A 24,041-nucleotide genomic window follows, 5' to 3' on the forward strand; every position below is an offset into this window, starting at 1 on the left:
GGAAAGAGATTCTTCTGCTGTGGACAGATGGAGTAGTAAAACTGGCCATGAGAAAGCACAGCAATATCCATGGCACATCTTCACTCAGTCACCCTAGACTGCAACAAATTTAGCAAGAAGTTAATTTAGCTTATAGTTTGTTTGTTTGTTTTTTAATGCTTTGATTATTTCCTATTAGGCTGGAGTTGATGGAGAAGGTGATTTGGGGTTTATTGCCAAATTTCTTCACAGCTTGATCTTCGCTACCGTAACTAGAGGAGATTATGAGATGAAGATGGCATTGCAGGAAAAACAGAAATGCAACAAAAGTCTCATATACGTGGAAAACAAGAGGGATGGAGGGAAAGGAAGATTTTGAAGGGTTTATGTTTCTGTGAATGGTGGGTTTATGGGGCAGACTGACTTGTGAGGAGGCATCAGGAACTGTTATCCCATGACAGTGTTCATCACGCTGCTTAAACCTTTACTAACTTGGCTGTTAAACAAGAGCGGCACAGAAGTAAATTAAAAACCAGAAATGCTGCATAAACTTTGAGGACATAAAACATTTGTTCTAAAGCATTAAAGATTAATCAGAAACAGCTCTGCTGTTTCATGGCTCTGAAGACAGTGAGCCACTTGCTGCCTCCAAGTTGGTGCTTTCCTCGTGCTGCCACATCTGCTGTGTGTGCCAGGGTGGGAAGCTGGAACAAAACATCCTGACTCTGCCAGCATCCCTACAAGGCATTTCCAAATATCTAAGGGATGGGTTCAGATCTTCAGCATGAAGGATGGTCTTGTTTTAGAAGAATGAGATGAATCAAGGAGGTTCTTAGACACCTGAGCTGCGATGAGGGTTTCTTATTCTGCTTCCCTTCTGCATCCTTCTGATCAACACTGATATTTCTTCCATATTACTCCCTCGTGCATGCGCTGTAAGTAAATCCAAAGTAGAAGACGAGAGGAAAAGCTTTTTCCACCCCTAGAAAGACAAACCCACCCAGCAAAGTGCCTTTGTTCTACCCATAAGAGGTTTACCCAAAGAGCTGGACACCTTTCTATGTTTATAGATATTTTACTAAGGAAAAGCCAAGCATTTCTCAAGTTAAATGAGGGCCCAAGTGGCTTATGCTGAAGCCTGGAACATCTCAATTTCCTGTGAATTCCCTGTGACTTGGCTGGTGCCATTTTTACTGCAGCTGTTCATTCAATTGAGAGCTCACATCATGAAACATGTCAGGGAGAGAAAGAGCCGATGAGAATTCAGTGAATACAGCTTTTCATTTGAAAAGATCCTCAAACACACACAATTGCTTTCTGTTGCTTAATTTTCAACATTGATAAACATAATTGCATTTATTTATCTAGTCAATACTGAAAACAAGTGATAATTTGTAATATAACAACTTTACATCTCAAAGGAATACAAGCACAACAGTTTCCAGTCCCTTCTAAAGGAGGTGAATGACATGGAGGAGGTTGGATTGCCTGTGTAGGAGAAGCTTACATTATTATTTTTCCATGAGGATATATTAATATTGTTGCTATCAACTTGCTTTTGTACATATATAAATGACTTTTGGAAAAGACTTTTAAAAGCCAGCATTTTTCATGTGCCAAATTACACACGCTAAATATCTGATACTAGCAATAGCAAATGCTAATATTTCCTAAGCATGAAAAATGAACTCTCTTTCCCCCACAAGTTCTCAATAGCAGCAGTTCTCATTGGAACCAGTGATCAGAAGTTGTTATTATCATTCCATCAAACAATCTGTATCCTTCTAATTAAATAGTAAAGCATCTGAAAATCTGCTCATTATGAGTCTCCATCCTGTTTGTTTTGAAGCTGGCAGAAAGACTTACAGTTAGTTCACTACACACTGAATAGGGCTTGTGGTAAAGAAACTGCATTAGTTAAATAATTCTTAACACTGCAATCTTGGATATCTTTCCATGGCTTTGTACTCAGGAGCTGGGAGTCTGTTAAGTGGTGGGATGGTTGGTGACAGAAGTAAAAAACTAAAGAAAAAAGTATGAAAGGTGAAAGAAGAGAGTTCACTGGGCAAAAGAGACAAATGTGGGGGTGAAAAGTGCGTTATCCAGACAATGCACTGCAGCACAGAGTCCCTCTAAGAGATTACACTCAGCTCCCACTGAATTTAAGGGGTGTCAGGAGAATTCCAGTGACTCTATGTTAAACAGCTCCAAAAAGCTGAAAATTCACTCAGAGCTACCAAGGCTCACAAGGGCTGAGCAGCAGCCTTAGTGATCCTTCCTACCTTTCCTGTATTTTGCTCACCCTCTGCCTTGAATCCCTACTTAATGCCTCAGTTGCTTTCTTGGATCATGCTGAGGAGTAATTTTGCCTCTGATTTCCCCAAAATTTCCTTTTGTAAATCCTCATCTGTCAGTATTTGTCTGTTCATTCATGGCCTTCTCCTTCCCTTTTTCGAATCTGCTCTGTCTGAACCTGCCCCATGCAGGTTCTCAGGTCACTCTTCTTTTGGAACTTCTTTCCTGGTAGACCTGTCCATCTCTAGGCTGGTCACAAATCTTGCAGAAAAAAGGAAAAATACCCAATGCAGAGCAGGTTCACAGTTTGAGGGGAAGAAAAAAAATATCAGAATTCTGTCTACTTAAAAATTCACTCTTCAAATGTTGTTACAAATCTCAGCCCTCACTAGATCTGCAATATCCCTAATCAGTTCCTTCAAAAGCACTAGAATTTATCTCTTCCTCCTCAAACTTCTGCTCCTATTTACTCACTGCTTTGCCACTTTCTTAATATCCACTAAGTTCACATTTATCAATTTTAGAATTTAATTTTTGTCAGAAAGATCTTCCCCATCCCTCATGCTCCGTATGCACCTTGTTTACTCCTTCAACCACATTTATTTCAATAGAACTTATATTAAATTTCATCTGAGTGGAAGAAACCTCTCTTTCTTCTATTTCCCAGCTCCTGAAGATTTTGAAGGTGTTCATGAGAAATATTTTTCCACTGGTGTGGTTATAAAATTCCCTTGAACAAAAACCAGTTTTAACACGTTGGCATCTGGGCAGCATGTCCTAACAGAGCTCAAAATAACACATCATTAAAAAAAAAAAATACAGGCTGTGTGCTCAGATGCTGAGAGGCATCAGTTCCTGCTAGAGCCAACAGGTGCTGAGAGAAATTAATGTTTCTGTGCTGAAACCATGCAGGAGGAACGAGCTCACCAGCAGCTTGCTTGTCCTTCCTCCCAGGGTGATGCTGAGTGATGTTGTGGCAGTGCTTTAGCAGTGCCATGATCTCGCTAATGGTGATAATGGAAAGGTCCTGACACCCACAAACAGCTCTGCTTGGGGAAGCTCTGGCAGGAAAGGGTCAGAAAGAGACTGACAACAGTTCAAATGTACCATTTAACACATCAAGGTGCAGAACTACGTGTGCTCCCAGCAGACAGCAATCCCTTCGGGGTTATTAAAACACTTCCTAGAAGGCATTCTGGTCTTTGATATCATTTCTTTATGCCCTGTGAGCTCACTGAAGGCTGCACATCCTTGCTGAGCTTGATTTCAGTACCAAAACCCCACCTCCCTCTAAGTGGGAGGATGGTTCTGCTGACCTCTGACAACAGCACATGAGGGAAAATTCTCTCTCTGTCACCTTTACAATGGGAACGACACAGATTTAAAAACTGGGATGTAACTTCCTCTCAGCAAAAGTCGTCTAGAAAGGTAAATGTTCTTAATTAAATCTACTGCTTACATCATTAAAAGCAAGTACTAGGCTAAGTGTGATATACTTAGTTTAAAGGTCTGCACTTTCCCCACAGACTTAAGTCAAACACTCCCCCACTGTTTCTATTTCATCCACAACCAGTGCACTCCATCCCAAAGGAAAGGTTTTACTGGGTGTTACAACACAGGAACATGAGAGAGCAAATATTTAGCAAGAATCACTCTTAAAACTCATGGATTTAAATTGCTACCTGTATGAAACCAATTCATGGTCTTCATTGCTGAATAAGCAAGATTTTCTACATATACACAGGTGGGATTTAGTTGCTGACAGCCCAGACCTAACACAAGGTAGTAAAAACTTATGGATAACAACATATTCCTCCCAGAGACACCCAAATCCTGGTGCTGGGCTGTGAGCAGCATCACAGAATGAGTTAGAGGGGTGGCTTAGGGCCTGGAGAGAGTAAAACAGAGCAATTGAAGGCTGGAAGGACAGGAAAAACTCCCTCTTGTTGCTTGCAAGGTTACATTCCTCCTAAAGCTGCATTCATTAATAGGTCAAAAGTGTGCACTTTCCTGGAAACTTCAACATTGGAATGCACATCCACTAAAATAAACCCAACACTTGCAGTCAATCCCCAAAAAAACTCAGGTTAGCATCAAGCAGGGATGGAATTCTGGAAATGGGGAAGAATTATTTACAACTACAAGAAAGAATTCCAAAGCACAGACAGGAGGCTGCAGAGTAAATAGCAAAATAAAAACACATTGGGGAAACTTTCCAGAGATCCCTTTCTCTTTAGACCTTAACACAGCTGAGAAATTACTTGGAGCTCATTAACGAGCCACAGACTAATCTATTTACTTGTATGCAAGTGAAAGAGTGGGGAGAAACATATTTGACTCATTCTTAGTAATTTCCCCTGCATAAAATATTTTTGGAGGAAAAAAAAATATACAGGCAGCTGAGCCAATTTTTTTTCTCCCTCTCAGACAAAACTGAATCATGATTCATCATATACACAGATGAATTTTAATTTATTCCTTTAACAAGTTTCTTTTTGTATTTTCTTGTAAGCAAGAATTAATACACTCAGACACGGGGAAATGTTAATTTTACTGCCTCGCCTTTCAAATTTACAAATGTTGAGTCTAACTCCTGCTGGCACCATTCTGGCCTGCAGGGACAAGAGACAAATGCCTGACCTATGCACAGAGGGTCTCTGGCCTTTCTAGAGGTCAGCAGTAGCTTCACATCTCCCATCTCCAGAAGAGAATTAAAGCATCCTGCCCATCCAGCATGGGTTATCACCTTCCAGAAGGAAAGCTGTTGGATAATTATCCATTGCTGCTGTAACTCCATGGTGCCACTCGCAAAAAGGCAGAGGTGACACAGGAAAGCATTTGGCCTGTTAGAATCCCATAAAACTTCACTCAGTTCAGAGCAGCCCAAGTGGAATTTGGCCATCTGGAATTCCTGGATATATCTCAATGCTTGCCTGCTAAATGAGTATTTCACGGAGCAACACTAATGATGATGACCCTTCTGTTCTTCCAGTGAGAAGCTCAGAGACTCCTCCAGTTCCTGGAACAAAGGAACAGACTCATTTAGGTGTGGGAAGAGTCCCCCATCCCTAATCTCTGCTGCAAGAGGAAAGACAGAGGTTCTGCAGTGATTTCTCAGTGAGTTAAGGTGGTGGAGGATCCATCGCATGCAGGGGAGGTGATGCCCTGCACACCCTGAATGTAAGAGCCTAAATGAGGGATGCAGGACTCCAGGGGCTCTCCAAAATGCAGTTTATTGTATCCAAGGTGTTCCAGCAGTCCAGGGTGGTGGGTGACAGAGCTGTGCCTACAGCTGTCAGCTCCAGCTGCAGGCAGGCCTGGAGACCCTTTGGTTTTGGTTACAATGCATTATTTACTTTTCTTTGCTGAGCATCTTAATACAGTAGAACCAACCTATACCTTAACTTTTATCTATAGCCTATCATAACTACTGTAATTACCATATTCATGTTACTGTTCTCCAATCACTAAAAGTCAGTACATTACAGTTTAAGCTAGAAGTTGTTTTTCAGTTTTCTTGCAGTGGAAAATTCTGAGACCTTTTTTCTACTTGCCACATCAGCAGGCTTGTTTGCCTGTGCTCTCTTTCTGCTTGGTAAAAACATCTTGTTTGGGGTGGGTTTATCCTATTCCTTCATCAGACTCTACATTTAAAAATCTTTCTGCTAAGCACAGATATCTGTGAGACTTTCTTGTCAAACTTTCATCCTTCCCAACATCTGAACAGCTCTGAGCTGGGCTCACTCGCTGGGACACAGGATGCAGGCTCTCTAAGGCCACACTCAGAACTCATTTGGGCCTGAAAATATCATCTCAAAACACCCACCATTTAGATGGAGGTTTAGATTGGTTCTCAGGAAACATTTATTCACCAAAAGGGTGGTCAGATATTGGAACAGGCCGCCCAGGGCAGCAGTAGAATCATCATCCCTGGGAATATTCAAAAATATGTCATGGAAAGCTTGGGACCATGCTTTAGTGGTGGCCTTGGCAGTGCTGGGGTAGTGGTTTGACTTGATTATCTTAGAGGGCTTTTCCAACCTAAATGACTCCATGGGAGATAAAAACACACAGATTTCTATCACAAAATAAACCTTCAACAATAACAGGTCCTGTTGCTCTTTGCAGAAGAAGTTTTGTGGAATGAGGATGCAAAGTGAGGCCATTTGCACTTGCTTGGTAACCTACAAGTGATACCATTCTGAATATTATCATTTATTCCAAACATTTAGCTAATCACTTCATTCTTCATACCCACACTTCTGCTTCTTATACAATGCCCAGCTGGGAAACAGTGGAGCAAGAAAGAGCAGTGATATGGAGCACCCAGAGATGCAGATCTATGTTTATATACACATGTACTCCATTTCTTTTGGAAGAATTATTGTTTATTTCTGTGAAAGCAAAGTAGCACTTGCTCTAAGTGTTACAGAGATGAAAGCAAGTGAGCAGTCAGGCAGATGGGACCAGAGATTCAGCCTCTGCGTGCTGATTATTTATCTGCTAAGCTGGAACAGGAAAACTTCACAAAGTTAACGTGGGATTGAAATCCAACAGCAAAGAATGCAGCTGCACAAATACACAAGACACGATGCCTTTGCATTCAAATAGAATCATATTTAATACAATTAAAGTAATTACTTCAGTCTAGTCAGCCCTGGTAAATCTCCATTGGAGTTAATTAGCAAATGATAGTAAAATACTTTGAACTTTAAATGTTAAATACTTTCATTATTAATATTATTCTTGCAACTGCTGCCAGAGCAGCCAGGTCCCAGCTCTTTGGAATGCTGCAAAGTGGTGACATGGAGAACAGAGCAGTACTTTTGCCTGGTTGATTTAAGCACATTTCTTTGTTGTGCTAACCAAGCATCTGCCTCAAAAAAGACCCACAAAAGAGCTCAAGTCCTGCTCTCACAAGATCCCAGACTAGCTTGAGTTGGTCTTGTGTCATCCAGCATTGCCATGCAGAGTGCTGAATCCTTGCTTGGTAGCACAACTTCAGACAAATATCCCCAAAAGGTGACAAAATAATGACTGAAGGCACAGGGAAGACAAAAGACAATTAAGAACGGTTAAAAGGACTGGGTCACATTCCTGCAAAATAAAGATTTAACTGCACACTGCTATATAGGAGAGGTTATAAGAGAGCAACAACTGATTATTTTCCCTATTCAAAAATGGGGAAAAAAACCCAAAACAAAACAAAAAAAAAAGAGTTGAAGCCGCAGAAAGGAAAATGAAGGTTTGAGAACTTCTACAATTCAAGCAGTGGAACAAACAGCCCAAGAGCTGCAGAATACTCATCACTGAGGGTATTCAGGCTTAAGTAAACACCCATCTGTTAGAGAATATTTTGTTATAATCACTCCTGCTATTGTGCAAGGAGGTGGAACCAAAGTCCCACTGAAATCTGGGGGTTGGATACCTACGATTCATGTGTTCTGCGTTTTTGAAACATTTATTCAGAACAACAAACATCTGGTTCTTAATCCCCCCAATTAACACTGTTTCCAGCCCTAAGGAATTAATCACAGAATTCACGGGAAACATTTTATTTGCTGGCAACGGAGTAAAACAAATTGCCTACAAACTTCTACATTGCTAATGGAGCAGTTTAATTGGCTTCTTTTCTTTTTTCTTTTTGACATTTTAATTAAAAAATAAAGACCAGAAAGACATCCCTGGTCAGAGACCTTTGCAGCAGTGTGTCAGCAGAGAATTACACAGCTCTGGGGACTCAGGCTCTCATTCATGGTGCTGACCTCCTTTGAAGAGCACTCTGAGATCTAGCAGTGAAAAGGACTTTAAAAAGTGCTAGACAGCATCATTAGTATTCAGGAGGACACAGTTCTGTGGCTTGGTTGAATTCAAAGGGATCTGCTGGTACTTAGGAAAGCCAAAATGTTTTCCAGAGGAAGGGGCTGAGCAGCTGGGGGCTGGCTGTGCTTCCAACACTGCAGGCTGACTCAGTGTCACTGAACCAACCTAATTCCTGCTCCCTTTTTGTTTTTACCACTTCCACCATGTAGAATTTTAACCTATTTCCAGCTATAAAAGTAAGGCAGTGTTTAAAATAGGGTCCAAACATAAAAATCTGCATCACTGCCTCCCAGAGCCCTGCTGGCACTCCTGCCACCACTCCCTGTGCTCTGTCGTGCCTCTGGGTGCTTATTGCATGAACACCTCTTTGTTGCCACCTCTTACACCCTGCAGCTCAGTGGATTTACACCCTGCTTCTCTCAGTTGCTGTGGAGAAATTCAATGGAATGAAAAGTCAATCATCACATGTTCTAGGACTCCAGCTTTAAAGATGTCCCTGCCTGTAGGAGTGGAACATGCTGTTCTCTTCTGTTCATCCACCTGGCTTTGCCTCTACATGAATATTAAGTAAACAGCTTTTATTCCCACCAAACAGCTTTTCAAAGAGTAACCAACACAAACATCACAATTCCAGCCAGCAACAGACTGTCAATAATAGCTCCAAAAATCTCACCATCTTCAGGGGGCCTGTTTGAGCGCTGCAGCTTACTCCAAGGTTAGCACGACTTGGACAGCTCCTGAAAACATGGGGTTTGTTACACCAGGCCCTTCTGTACACATTTGCTGTGGTCCATGATCTTCCACCTACTGATTTTGCCCCTTGTTCTGTGTGAACAGTCCTGTGACATCAATCAGTCACATCAGGAACTGACTCAATTCCCCTCATGCTCTCTCAAACCATCTTACACAGTATTTCTTTATCAGCACATTCCCACTTGATGGCTGCTTTACCTTTGCCTTTTAACTTCAATAAAGTTTTCTGCATTTTTTGTTTCAGGTCTAACCTTTTTTAAATTCGCAGCTGCTGGAGTATCTCTAGATATTTTTTTTTTTCATTATACCAGATATCAAGGAAAGGGGGAAACCACAAGTATTTGGAGAAACTACACTGCGATGTTCTGAGGTTGGCATGGGGGGATTTTTGTGTACATGGAGTGGTTCGTTTGGGGTTGGGGTTTTTAGGGTAGGTTTGTTGCTTTGGGGTTTTTTTAATCATGCCATTCCAGGCTGTTGCTTGTCTTTTGTTGTTTAGATTGGATGTTAGGAAAAATTTCTTTGTTGGAAGAGCTGCCCAGGGAAGTGGTGGAATGACCATCCCTGGAAGCATTCATAAAAGGAGGAGATGTGGCACATGTGGCCATAAAACACAGAGATGTGGGAGCAGGGTTTGGGGATGGGATAATGGTTGGAGTTAATAACCTCAGAGGTCTTTTCCAGCTCTGGGATATCTGCTGTCCCCTCCATGGTTCCAGGGTATTTCAGATGACAATACACCTCTGTAAGGAGCCCAGGAAGGGTTTACTTTAACATTTGGAGTTAACAAAGCATTGAACTCATCCAGTAGAAGCAATATAAACCTTTCCATTTGTTCCAGATTCTCAACTGCATCAAAACTGTGTAAATTCCTACTCCTTCCCTCTGGAATCAGATAACTCAAAGATTTGCCATGTCTCTCCCGCTTGCTCTTTAGCAAGGACGCAAAATAAGGACACAACAATGAACCAAAAGCTGAAGAGCCCCACAGATAAAATTGCCATCATTTAAAACACAGCAACATCCAGAATCATCAAATACACTCTTACAGGCAGGACCAAAAATCTGCAACCTCCACAATTAACCCTTTGGGGCATGCCACAGCCAAACCAAGTAGTACCAGGTGTGACACACTCAGAAGGCTCCTATTCTGAGCAATTTCCAATGAGAAAATGATTTAAAACCCACAGAACTTAAACAGCTTTCAGTGCTGGAGGAAGCCAGCCAGGCTGGTGTCTCCTGAGCTGGTTTTTTACTGACAAGCACCCAGGAATGGGGTCTGGGCTGTCTGTCAGTGGCTGTGGCAGGGAGCTATTGCTGTCTCAGCTCCACACCGTGTCCTTCCAGGCAGCCAGCATTTACAAGTCTCTTATCCCAATAATTACAGGCATAAGAATTTGTCTTGAACAACATTATATTCTCTTCTTCCACGTAGCTCGTGCTCTTGCAGTGCAATGCACTAACCAGAATGAATATTTCTTTTTTAGGTGTGAAATCAAAGTCTTCACTGGCTGATGAAGTCTTTTTGCCACTGTGTGCCTGAAAGAGACTTGCATTGCTATTTTAGGTGGCAACCAACATGGACAAAGTAGGATTTTTAGTGAACTTTAAAGTGTTCTCTTAAATCAAGTTCTTTTTCAATGTAAACAAAGCATTTAATGCTAGAGAATTCATTCCCATATAAAGCATAATGGTAACTTCCAATGGAAAACAAAATTGGAAATTATCACCACCGTGAGCTCTGCTAAGAATATTCTAACTATCACATGGAAGTCTACACTATACTCAGTACATATTAGTAAATTAGAAACTCTGGTAAATCTCACTGCTGGAAATGTTTTTCTTGCATATGAAAATTCTCCTGTCTCAAGTCCCAGCCTAATCAAGCATTAGCTACCACAACTAATTCTCTAGACAAGGAACTTTCTTGTCTTTCTCAAAATTGGAATTTAAAACAATTATTTGAGAGCTAAATGGTAACTGCAATGTCCAATATTTCCACATATTTTAAGGCTTTACTTCTGGCCTGTCCAACATGAACCTCCCCAGATAACTCTCTCATCCAGAAAAATGCCAAAAGCTGGCTGAACTTTAGAGTTTTATATCCAAAATATTTCCTCTCTGCTAAATGAGAAACAAAATAAGAATAAGAAATGGAAAATAATTCTTCAAGGATATCCAATGGCAAATGTTGCAAAAAGCCACCTCACATCTATGAATTCTGTTGCCAGAATATTTTGAACACAAAATGAACATTTTATCACAGAGTGAATTCCTGCTCTGCTGTTGTGTGTACCCAGAGCCAGCACACACATACACATCAATAACATCTCAATCTCCCCAAGAATTGCATCTCATCACTGCTGATGAGGCTCCTCACTCACCAGTTGGGACAGCAGGATCCATTGTTGGCTTTTCCCAGGTGTTGATCTGCTCCCAGGTAAATCCATTGGTTCCCAAGGCGACGCTATAACCACAGTTACTGTAGTGCTCATCAAACGAACAACCACCTACAACCAAGAAAAATGAAAACGTTTTTTCAGTTAATTTTCTCCCTCTCTTTGTGGTAGGCCATTTATTTAGATATTTTGTATCCAAGCGTACACAAGAAATAAAAATAAATAAAACTAATTTCCTGAACATTATTTTTCATGCAGCTCCAAAGATGATGTCCAAAAAATTTCCATGTTTTATATCCACTGGAAGTCCTTGTTTTCTTCCATCCACATTACTGCTTCTAAGATCAGTCCCCTTTATTCCAACCTGTTATTTTCAAGGACAATTCTACAGGATACCCCCATGCAGGAATATTTGCATGAACCTTCAAGTAAGATATTTTTTTAAAAATCAAGAAAAAGAAGGAGGAATGCAAATGGCAAACAAGCACAGCATCACTGTTCCTACAGCAAGGCCTCACTTCTTTTTGCTTTTAAGCCTTGATTATATTTAACCTGCCTTTAACCATCTCCTGAACTTAACAACACAAATTTCTGTGTAGTCCATGAACACACAGAGCTTCCTCAAGGTCTTTCAAATCAACACTTTTGAGCATTGGCCCTGTAGTTTCTGAACAAGAGAATGAGAAGCAGCAGATGTCAACTGGCATTCACACCTTCCAGGCTGCTGACTGAAAGATCTTTGCTGCAATTCCTGAAATACTTGGAAGAAGTTAACTCTCATAAATACATTGGCAGCTGCCTGAACACCTGTGAATCAAAGGAAATTCAGGAACTGTGGAAGGAAATGTTGTATTCCAGTGCAGATCTTTGAAACTTGGGTCACACAGAGGAACAGAGAACGTTTATTCCCTAGGATGTTCCTACTCTGGTGTCCTTTATCATCTCATGTGCTCTTCACCTCCACGCAACCCAGCCTGCCAAAGTATTTCACTCCTGGATCCACTGGATCAGGGATCTGGGTAACTCAGTTTAGATTTGAATCATGCCCAGGGTGTGTCTATAAAGATTTGGTTTCCTCTTAGGGAAGAAAGGATCACTGTTCTCTGCAGATCCCGGTCCTCCTGGAAGAACTGGAACTGAGCAGTTCCAAAGGAACTGGGTACATGTAACCCACCAGGGCTGCACAGTGCTCAGGGCAATGCTCCCTTGCTCTGCCAGCCAAGCACCAATGGATCCTGATGATGCCTCAGGTTTAGCTTTTATATTTTTCAGATTCTGTGCTGATTTAGTGTGTAATTCTGAGCTTTGTATGAGGGGATGGTGAGCTCTCTTCATAGAGCAGGGAGACAAAACAATTCCTGCTCCAGCTGGGCACCAAGGACAAATGACCCAAATCTCAGCCCAAGAGCACAAACACCGTGGGCTGGAGAGAGAAAAACAAGCAGGGTGGGACTGCATGGGCTGAAGCTGGAATGGGACAATGAACTGCAAGGTGCAAATGGAGCAGAACTGATCAAAGGGAGAGACCCCGTGCCCGGCCGTGCATTTTGGGGCCATTTTGGTTCATGTTGGGTGCAGCCCTGGCTGGGCTCTGGTGCTGTCCAGGGTGGATCCATGGAGGCCTTTTGATAAATCCCTGCTTTATTCTTTAGCTCTGTCCAGCCTCTGCTCTAGGTCAGCCTGCACAAGGCATCACTGACACCAACCAGAGCTGCATGGACAGAGATATTCCTGACTCCTCCCTCCTTGCCACAGCTGAACTCACACAATAAACACCTGGCACATCACTGACCTGTGCTCCTCTGCAATAAAGGGTTACACAGCACTGAAAACATTAAAGCCTTGTTTAATTTTCATCCATATTACCCAAGCCCAAACTTCATCTCAGTTCCTATGGAACTCCTCACAAATTACAAATATATTTCATGTCATTAATAGTTCTCAATCCCTTACTCTGTTAAATCAATTACAGTTGGAGTGCACAGAGAATAATTTAAGTGGTTCTGCAAAACCTCACCAAACATTTCTAGTCAAGTATATTCTGGGAAGGTTTGTTGGATACAGTACCTGACACCCCAAAATACTCTGGTGCTGAAAAAAAAAAGTTTAAAGAGATGAAGCTTACCCTAAAAAATTAAAACTTGTATATATTACATATTTTCATTATAACTAGATCTGTTAATAGATTTTATGACCCTGTTTCAGTAGCTTCTGCAAATATTTCTGAGTTGTCATGATTTTATAATATTTAAATAATCCTTGCTTTTAATTTATCACATTTGTGAAGCCTTCCCAACTGTCAAAACAAGCAGGATTACACCTATCTGTGTAACTGTCTCCTGTCTCCCTATTTTTTTTTAATTAATTTAGGTGAAAAAGTTCAAAATTACAATATTGAACAGGCTCATTAAAAAAAAATACCTAAGGGAAGATCCAGGCAACCTGGACTGTGTGGGACCGAGCAGTGAAAGTCATTTTTATCCCAGCGAGCAGAATGAGAGGCAAAATCCAATCCTGTGCTCTCAGCCTGCATGGGGCATTCTCATTTTGATGGATCCCCTTTAATTCAGACACAAAGCATCCCCACGCCCCTGCTCAGCACACAGGGATGGGGCTGTCTGGGAGCTGTTCCTTTGCAGGAATTGTAAACACATCCTCTGCTCCAGCCCAGCTCCTGTACACAGAGAAAATCACACAGGAGCTGCTACAAAGTCCCAGAAGCAAAACAAGCATTAAGCAGCAAAATATGGGGCAGCAGCGCTCATTGAAGTGGGAATGTAATTGTCAATAGCCTGGCATAATCAGCTACACAGGTGGTTTTATCCTCACTGAGGAAGATGGAGTGTGAGGAGCTGGAAAAGGGACACAGTGAGAACTTGTGGAAATTAATTGGGAGCATCTGCTGATACAACACCACACCTGAGGAAGCTTTAAAGTGCCTCGCCTGAAAGTCAAAGCTAACCTTGTAGTACAGCTGAATAGGAAACGAAAGGATAAACCATGGAGAGCCTTAAAAGCAGCAGCAGCAAGATACCTACATTTCAGAGAAAGAAAAGGTTAGTGGAGAAACCTCCAAACACAGAGTGACAGGGCAATAAGCCAGGAGGATTAATTTACTAGAGGCAGCAGAATTGGAATGCGGAGGTGAATTTGCAGGAAATGAGGACAAGGAGAAAAAGCTGGAGTTGATTTTAAGGGCTCAGACGAGCAGATTGCCTGTGTGAATCCTGGGTGCCAAGAGGGGGAGCAGTGCCCACCAGCTTCTTGCTCTGCTGTGTCCACTGAGAGCAGAATTAAAACTGAAATAAAGGCTCAGCTGGGAGCCAGAGCCACAGTGACTTGTGAGCCAAAAAGTCAACAGCTCCTCTCTTCACACTGTTGTGTGTTATGGAACAGGAAAGAAACTTCAGAAAGTGACAGGAAAGTAGTGCAATATATCAGAACATCACAGATTTTGGGGTTACTTTAACAATCACAGAGTAACAGAATGCTTTGGGTTGGAAGGGATCTGAAAGATCATCCAGTCTCACCCCTGCCATGGCAGGGACACCTTCCACTGTCCCAGGTGCTCCCAGCCCTGTCCAGCCTGGCCTTGGGCACTGCCAGGGATGCAGGGGCAGCCACAGCTGCTCTGGGCACCCTGTGCCAGGGCCTGCCCATCCTCACAATAAAAATTCTTCCTTATATCCAGTGCTTGGTAAAGCCACGTAGCCACAGTGACTCGTGTTCATATTTGCCAAGCAAGGACATCAGTGGTGGCCCTGCTTTCTGCAGGAGTTGGCACATGTGACATTGCAGCTTCCCTTCCAGGCAGCCAGGTTCAGAAAATTGAAGAGATTTTAGGAGTTCACTAAAGTAGGAAGAGTAACAAGGAGAAGTGTTGTTTGCACTGATGTCAGCATACGCTTAATATTCAATATTTCCAAGGACACCTCACCTATGCAGATACATTGATATGAGCTACACCCAAATATGATGGAACATAAAGACAGGAAGAGGTTAGATCCATCCCCAAAGAAAATCATCCATGGCTGAAATCTGACTGCTTAGAGGCAGAACAGGGCTATTCATTAACCTTGAAAAAATAATCCTCAAGTTGAAGGGAAAGGAAGACCAACCACCGAATGAATTTAGTTACCAAGGTCTGCAAGCTACCCTTTCAGTCACATATCACAGAGTAGCTTGAGGAAAATGACAACATTTACACAATCACCAAAGTGGGGTGCTGGGTCTTCACAAATTGTCAGCAAGAATGAGGATTTTTGGAAAAGATACTGGGATGTTTGGAGCCTTTTTCTGCTTGGCTAAAAATTAAACAAAGGCAGTTGCTCAGTGGGGCCAACGAGGGAATGGAGATGGCTTTGATGGCTTTGGATAACACAGGTGGTATTGAACCCTTTTCACAAAATGAAATCTAAACAAGAAAGCTTTTCCCTTCCTGAAAAGGGTCATATTGAAGCAAATAATGGCTCACATAAGAAGGATAAAATATCCCTTTTGTTTTACACTGCGGGCTTGTAACAATGCCACTGCTCATCTGAGTGATGCTAATTAATCTTGAGCAGACCTATCATCAGTTACTGAGACTTGCCCCTGGATTATATGTAAACCAGCCTTGCATAAATTGAATGGCTCCTTTGAATATGTAATTGAATTTGCAGAAGTGTGCGCCAGGGGGGTGTTTAAATAAGTGCACAAATATGATAAAAAGAACTTCACGCTATAATATCTAATTCAGTAAGCAAAAATAATGGCAGGGCACATTCCAATTAGTGTTTGATTTATTTATTTTAACAAATCCAATTAGTTGAATGTTTTATAAAGTCATCCAATGTCAAACTCTCACAGACTCACCAGATAAAAAACACAATACTTCTAAAAGGGGATAAAGAAACACAGTGATGTGAGAAGCCTCAGTGGTTATCCTGTGGTTCTAAACACACACAGGAAACAGAGCAGCAGATAGAATCTGATCAGGCATTTACAGCAATCCCAAAGTGGGAAGGGGTAGAGACAATGAGAACATCAGTCTCATTGATCCACTCCACCATTCCTCCAAAAAGAAGTAGTTAGTTCTCTCATTTACTAAAAACAAAACAAACAATAAGCCCCAAACAGCAACAAAATGGGCAAAAGTTAAGAAAGCATGAACACTTTTCAGTAAACATCCCTTTTGAAACTTTCATGAGAGCTTATACTTAGTCTATCAATTTTTATCTTAAACCCACAAAATGCAAAGCAAGTAAAGGAAGAAACAAATGCTGTTAGGATGAGGCAGTGCTTATGAACTATAAAACTCTACAAATTAAACCACCACTGTTTCTGATCATTCATTCTCATCCCTTCCAGAGACATTCTTGTTTACCAGGGCTGGAAAAGATTCATTTGGCTCATTAAAGTAACTCCTAGTGTGGGATTTATTGTATAAAAATCCATTTGTAACTTATTTTTCAGACTGTAAAATTCATACAGCAAATTCCTGAGAACTCTTATTGTATATTCTTCTGGAAGAGGGAGAGAATGAAGAATGAAAATGTACATGTAAAGCTTGTACTGAGTTGCTTTAAGATGGGATAAATCAAGGAATATTGGAATTTCCTCAATCAGAAAGAGCAGTAAGTCCTTTATGTGCTTTCTAGTCCTTCCAGAAAGATGAAGACAGAAGACATCAGACAAGTGCACATCAACCTGCTCTTGCAACTGGCCAATTTCAATGAGTACTTTATTATCCTAGCCAAATGTTTGTTCTATAGCCACAGATTTTCAAAGAACAGGTTTCTGCAGAGAAAAAAAAAGAGTCATCTTGACTGAGTCAAAGGGCACCACGTATTCAGGTGTATTTAAACTCAGACTCTACAAGGGAGACAAAGATGCTCTGACTCCTCAAACTGCAGGGAAAGCTTTGATCATCTTTCATGCCTCATTAGCTAACAGAGGATCCACATCAGGAGAAACTGGGAATAGATTCTCCAGTGTGTAAGAAGGAATAAACCCTGAAGTAAAGCATTCATAACTTCTTTTTCTGATGTCAGTTCTTTAAGAGCTGGGCTCAGACCTTGCACAGATTCAGGCAAGTCACTCAACCATTAAACACAACTCCCAGGCTTCTCAGCTGCTGGTGCTCACAGAAGTGCTTCTCTTGAGGCTCCCAGATGTTTGAGGTTCAGAAACAACCATCAGTGATTTCTGTAATGCCTCAAATACATCCCAGCTGCTTTGGTTTCTGCTGCAAGTGTCAGTCCCCATGGTCGAGGAGTCATTCACCCACTACAAGACAATTCTGTTCCTTGTCTTGACATAGTCTTGCTAAATTTACATGTAAGCAGAGACAGTTTTATCTATGCTCTGGAAGGTGTGAGTTCTCTGAGATACTAGTAGCAACTGCCTGGCCAAAGTTTGAAGCATTTTTGATAGAGCTGACTGAATTTCATTCATTCTTTTTGCATGTTGTGTGCCCTGGCAATCCAGATTACAGGGGAAGCATACAGAAAGCTTGTCTTTATTTTTAAAAACAGCAGTGAAAATTATTTATCTTTAGAAATAAAAAAAAAAATCTATATATAGGGTTTTGGGGTTTTTTCCCCTAAATCAACATAATCCTTGAAAATCCTGAATGCAGTTTAGAAAAACTCTCCTTGTTTCAAAACTGGAATTGTGATTCCAGGTTCTATCAAGCCATTAAGGAAGACATTTATACTATCAGCATATAGTTATATATTTTCTAAGTCTTTTGCCAATTATACACCCTGCGACCTTGCTGTCTTGGCAGGTTCAGTGTTACCTATGTATCCCCATGTTTTGAAGCAGCTCTGAGCAGTTTCCATGCACACACATCCCCCATGCAGGGATAAAACAAATAGTTGGAGGTTCCTTGCATAGGAACCTTGCTACAACCAAAATATTGCTTAAGGGATCACACCTGGTGTCCATGAGGAACATCACCAGTAACAGGCAGATGAAGATTTGGCATGTGAACACCTCAAGGGCCCTCCCAGTAATAACAAGTTTTTCTGCCAGCACTTCCCTGCAGAAGCGCTGGTCCCAAATGTGCAGCAGAGCCTAAAAGGGTTTATCAGTTCTGCTCCTAATCCCAATGGAGCAGAGCAAGCCTCGTGGATCCTGACATGCATGGAATAGTGTTTAAGCTCCATGCCCTGAACTTGTCAGTTTAAGCTGAGTTTTCAGCTTAAATTCATCATTACAGGTTTCTCTTTGCTGAATTTTCCCTCTGTGTCTCATCACTGAGCCCCAGACCTGCTCAAACACTCATTACTAATTCTGTACTTCATAATCCACCACGGATCAGTGAAACCACTTTGAAGTATCCCAGGACTAAAACTAACACTAAATGTCATTTGTTTCAATTTATATGTCCAAATCAAGGATGACTCATCTAACTTGCCTTGCAAAAATGTATGTCCTTTCTTTAATACCAGGAATACATTTTTGCTACTGACAGCTGAGCTGTCACTATTCCAATAGCTCAATATTAACATTTTATTGCTTTAAGCATAAGTTAATATTAGAGATCTGTACATATCCCTAATCTGATTGAATTATTTTTTTCCAAGCTGCTAAAAAAGTCAGTTAATACCCTGCACCTTTCCAGAGAGCCCTGACTTTCCAAGTTCAGTTAGTTCAAGTCTGCTGCATCACACCAAGATTTATTCTAAGAATGTTCAGACTTGCCCGTCCCAAGGAAATGAAACTTGTAAAATTAACACAGTCTATCAAACCCATAAAAGATCCTTAAACAGGCATTCCCCACCAACTTTTCTCAAGATTCTAACTAATAATCTTTCAATCTATAAATTTAATGGCTTTCCACCATTGAAGCAGACTCCTTCTTTAGTCATAGTATGACAGAATGAAGATTTCCTTTTAAAACTACAGATTTGTAGATCACAGTTGCTGCTATACTTGTAGACTGAATATTAAAAAAAAATTACTTTGCTTCAATTAATTTCTTTAGTCACAGGACATTTTTTTTTCCTAAAATAATCCTGTTTTGTATTCCAAAAATTCACCTTAAATTGTTAGTCACAACTTTTGAAGATGTACTTAGTTATATTTGCCAGTAAAACCTATCTGTGGGTGTTTATTGTTTTCTTTAAAATAAAAGAAAAAAAGAACATTGCTCTTCTTTTCTTCCAGTATCTGAAAATTCTTAGGGCTAATTATTCAGTGGATCCTAACAGGCTTGTCCAACACTGTATTTATAGTGCATTTCCACTAAATTCCACCTCAGCTGCTGCACTGGAGAGTTGATCAGTCAGAGCTCTCTACTGGCTTGCTTCATTCCAGCATTTTATCTGTCACATGGATACCTGTTCAAGCTGCACACTTAAATTACACCCTTCTTTTACTCTACAAGGCAGAAAAACCTGTCTGGAGGTAGCTGTTTCTCACTTACTTTATATTCCATTAGCAAGCCTCTCATTCTCAATAAGCTTTATACAAACTTCAAATTAATGTGTTTGAACTTCAAGCAAGAAGCAGCCGTTGACTGACTCACATTATCTTTGGTGATGAATAAAATATTGTCTCAACAGACACCATTTCAGGAATTGCAACAGCAACTACAAAACCTCCAATCCTTCTCCTTTCCCTGTTCTGCTGTTCAGGCTCCTGTTTTGGAGGAAGATCTCCTTCCAACAGAGATGTTTCATTGGAAGTTCATGATCATAAAACACAAGGATTAGTTTAAATAAGGGTAGGAAGCCTGGTTTCTTGCCACACCACCAAACACAGAATAGAATTAAACACAATCTGGCTGACATCAAATATAACCAAAACAGACATACTCTTTTCAGAGAAGAATTTAAGTTTTTATTGGACTGGCTTTTTTATAATCATCCCATTAACTTCCCAAATGAGGCCAAGGGAAGTCAATTAGCTCAGTGCTGAACTTCCAAAATGTATCTTACTTTTGCACTCACAGAAAACTACCCACAGTCTTCATGAGGCCAGAAATGTCCATGTACACACACAGGCACATCCCATCTTTCCAAACAGTTCAAAAAAGAACTATCGGTAGTTGAAATGTTTTCCTGGGTTGATACTTGATGAACAGTACTGATATTTTGTTTAAATTGCTCATGAACATGTGCAATTAAAGATGCAGCACTGTGCAGGACTCCAAAAGCTCCTTGGTATTTGAGCTACCATGCTTGACAAGTATTAGCTCAACTCACGCTGGTTAAATATCAGATTTAGCTAAAAGGACAGCTATCATCTGTTATTGACTATCAGCAAATAAAATCTAATTGGTTAATAATACAGTGGTAATAACTTGCAATGAGTCTTGCCACTGATATATCATGCTGAATTTGATAACTTTGTTATTGGAAGCTACTCCCAGAGAAAGGCTGTATAAATAACTTTTATTGAGTTCTAACAATTCCTGTAGCTCCAACTTTATACCTATCTCAGATCAAGGTTATCTCTTCCAAATGCCCTTTCACTTGTTGCTGACAGTTACTGGTTCAAATTACAGTTAAAGTGCAATGTCAAGGATATTTAAAGACATGTATTTTAAATTGTTTTCAGTCAAACCATGATCTTCATTCAATGTGTCAGGAGCAAGTCTGCCCTACAAGTGACAGTGGCTCTCCAGCTGCTCTGCTTCCAGCTGCCCTGGAGTCAGACTGGGAACAGGAGGGCAAATCCTGGACTCACTAAGAGCTCTTGTAAACTTCCATCAGCTGACTGATGGCTGAGGCACTGACAGTCAACTGCACACTTGAATTTCAGTCATTTGTTACCTGACTTTTAATTGTTTTTTCAGTTTATTTATTCTGCCTCTGCAGTTTTTATCCACATTTTCTCCCTTGATGTCCCAGTGCACTGCAATACCCAGGATGCTGTTCAGAATCCCAGTGCAGTGGGGCAAGCACCAAGCCCTTGAAGCTCCTCTGTCCTCTGCAGCACATTGGAAACAGTGTGAGAAAAAAAAAATGCTTGCTTTTATCCTCCAGCCTCCTCTGTGTAAATTCATTGCCCAGAGAGAAAAACACAGAGTAAATACGTGCCAAGAATAAATGGGTCTCTGCCTAACAGCACTTGTGAGTTCTTGAAAATATACAGAGCTCCTCTTCTGTTTAACCAAATTTCCTACTACTACATAAGCATATGTGCAAAGTGGCTCTCTAATTACAGCCATGAATCTTCCTCTCACAGTCCCTGACCCAGAATGTGCATTTAGCAGAGCTGCAGCCTTCCAAACTCTGTATTAATGAGGGGCAGCATGGCAATGAGGAGAAAATCCCAAGTAACTTCAGCACAAGTGCAGTTATCTCTACAGACAGCTCAGATTTTGTTAAGGGGCCATCACAGCCTCTCTCTCATCCCCCTGGGTGTTACCCTGGCACATCCTTGGCCACCTGCAGCCCCTGACAAGTCACAGGTGGGCTCAAAAATGGCCCATCAGCCACGTGCTGCTGAAAGAGTCCCCATGAGCTACTCCAGTCTCCATCCACTGATGGGGGAAAATGATTTCTTGGTAACAGCTCAGTATCTGCTGAGGTTCTCGATTTTAGAGGAATTCCAAACTTTAAATTGGACAAAATTTCAACATCTTATTTTCACTCTGCACTTCTCTTTGGAACAGTTTCAGGCAGTGCTATCCCAGTTGCACAAAACCAAGCTGGTAATGAATATATAGAAAAATATTCCTATTCCATCATCTAAGGCCTCATTCTTGTCTTTGCTATAGATAACCTCCAGTTTAAGGCTGAAACTTAGAATAATACATTTCCAAGGGAAAATGTTTTTCAAGACAGATTTTCTGAACGCCACAGCTCTTATTCCTTTTGAGCAGCATCAAGCCTGAACTCTGCTGGGAAGCATTAAATCCTTAAAACATTTCCTTCTGAGACTTGAAAGGCACAAGGTGAAAGAATCTAAAAGCAATCACTTCTCAGTATAATGAACGACCAGCTTGGAATAAGAAGCCCTTTTCTGTCACATGAACCATGGTTTCAATCAGCTTTTAATGCCTGGTCCATTGAGACATGTGAACCAAGTGCTCTGCGCTTTTAATCCCAACCTCAGCAGCCCTTGGTGGTGCAGTCAGGATGGACATGCAGCAGAGATGGCCCAGTAAAGGGCAGATTCTAAAAATCTTAATTTGAAACAAGCTTCAAAGTTGTTTCACTGACAGTACATCAATATTTCCTTTCAGGAATCTTGGAAGCTTTTGTACAACCTGTGTAAAACCCCACACTTTTGGTTGTACTGCAGACAAACTTTATTGCTGTTCTCACACTGAAATAGTCCAAGTTCATAAGTGCTATTCAGATGCACAAAAATCTCCTTTACATTTCCAGATATTCACATCTGGAAATAAGGTTTTACCAGCAATTTAAAAAGATAATTGTCTTTGCTTTAAAGACTTCTCTTTACACTTGTAATTGAATGATGCCATCTCCAGAAATAAGACAAATACCTTGTGCATGATATTGCTTTATCCACCTCCTCACCATGCCCTATAAAGCACCTTTCCATTTGATTTTGGTAGATGAAAGGGTATTTGTGAGTATAGCTGCATACAGTATTTAACAGCCCAGGAAACTCCATTAAAATGAAATGCATTCCCAGAGCCCCAGGTGAAAGTGCAGCTACTCAGAAGCAAAGATTTTTAATAAGTGTCCTCCTCAAGATTTCAGCTCTGCAGCTTAACTAAGTATAAAATTTCTAATAAATTCATTGTCCATTTTTATACAAGTCATTTAAATTTTAAGATGCCTGTGTGAGAATCTGATTTATTAAATATATGATTCTTCAAAAGATTATGATCATGACATTAAGTCATTCAGAAATTAGATTCAGTTTCTGATCAACTGAATTGGTATTAAATATACTTATCCAATTATAACCAGAGTGCAATTATACTGATACTTGAGCTAACTGCACATTAGGCATTGCAGCCAAAAATGTAAGAGAGATGGAGTGAAAGAATGTTTGAAAGCACATTTTTAAAATAAAGGAGAAGAGATTCAGATTGGAGTTTAAGAGGAAATTCTTCACTCAAATGGGCAGAGGCACAGACACAGCGTATCCAGAGCAGCTGTGGCTGCCCCTGGATCCCTGCAAGTGCCCAAGGCCAGGCTGGGTTGGGCTTGGAGCAACCTGGAAAAGTGGAAGGTGTCCCTGCCCTCCCTCTTTAAGATCCCTTCCAACCCAAACCATTCCATGGTCCAATGACTTTCTTTGGTTTTATCCTATGGTCTCTCTGTTGATCTTTATTCAGTGTGCTAAGGCTTATACCTGAAAGACTAAAATAAAATAAGCTAACCAGGCATCTCCTTTTGTTAGCTATGCACTTTGCAGCCTATTGTAACAATCATGGCATCATTTTTTCCCCCAGAGTCCTCTCCCAGTCCCCCCACCAGCACAAACTTGTGACTGGCAAAGGGAAGGAGCACAGGGAACTCCACAGAGCCAGCTTAAAACCAGAACAGCTGGGTCAGGTCAGACCTGTCAGGGCTTACTTGGAAACACTCATGAACAGGAAAATCACACACTGATTCTTCCTCAAAACACATTCCCAGCCTCCAACACCTTCCCACCTTCCACATGGTGCTGGCACTGCCCAGGGAATGGGCACGGCCCCGAGGCTGCCAGAGCTCCAGGAGAGTTTGAACACAACTCTGTCATGGCCATATTTTATGAAAAATCCTTTCCTTAGGATTTTTCTCCTGAGAAGCTGAGAGGCCTCAGAAACGAAATGTAAACATTGATTATCTGCTGCTGTGGAATGCAACAGGTGCATCTGTGACTGGTCTCATGTGG

At 41.0% G+C, this 24,041-nt stretch overlaps 1 protein-coding gene across 1 annotated transcript in view; it reads right to left on the reverse strand.

Annotated features, from left to right (window-relative positions):
- PTPRT (protein tyrosine phosphatase receptor type T) overlaps window positions 1-11,356 on the reverse strand; it is a 345,910-nt gene extending 334,554 nt beyond the window's left edge. Inside the window, exon 1 of the mRNA XM_031063401.1 lies at window positions 11,235-11,356. Coding sequence (XP_030919261.1) covers window positions 11,235-11,256 — 22 coding nt within the window. The 5' untranslated portion in view covers window positions 11,257-11,356. The remainder of the gene's footprint in view (window positions 1-11,234) is intronic.
- Window positions 11,357-24,041: the final 12,685 nt, after the last annotated feature.

Source organism: Geospiza fortis, unplaced genomic scaffold, assembly GCF_000277835.1.
Source record: "Geospiza fortis unplaced genomic scaffold, GeoFor_1.0 scaffold468, whole genome shotgun sequence".
NCBI classification, from domain to species: domain Eukaryota; kingdom Metazoa; phylum Chordata; class Aves; order Passeriformes; family Thraupidae; genus Geospiza; species Geospiza fortis.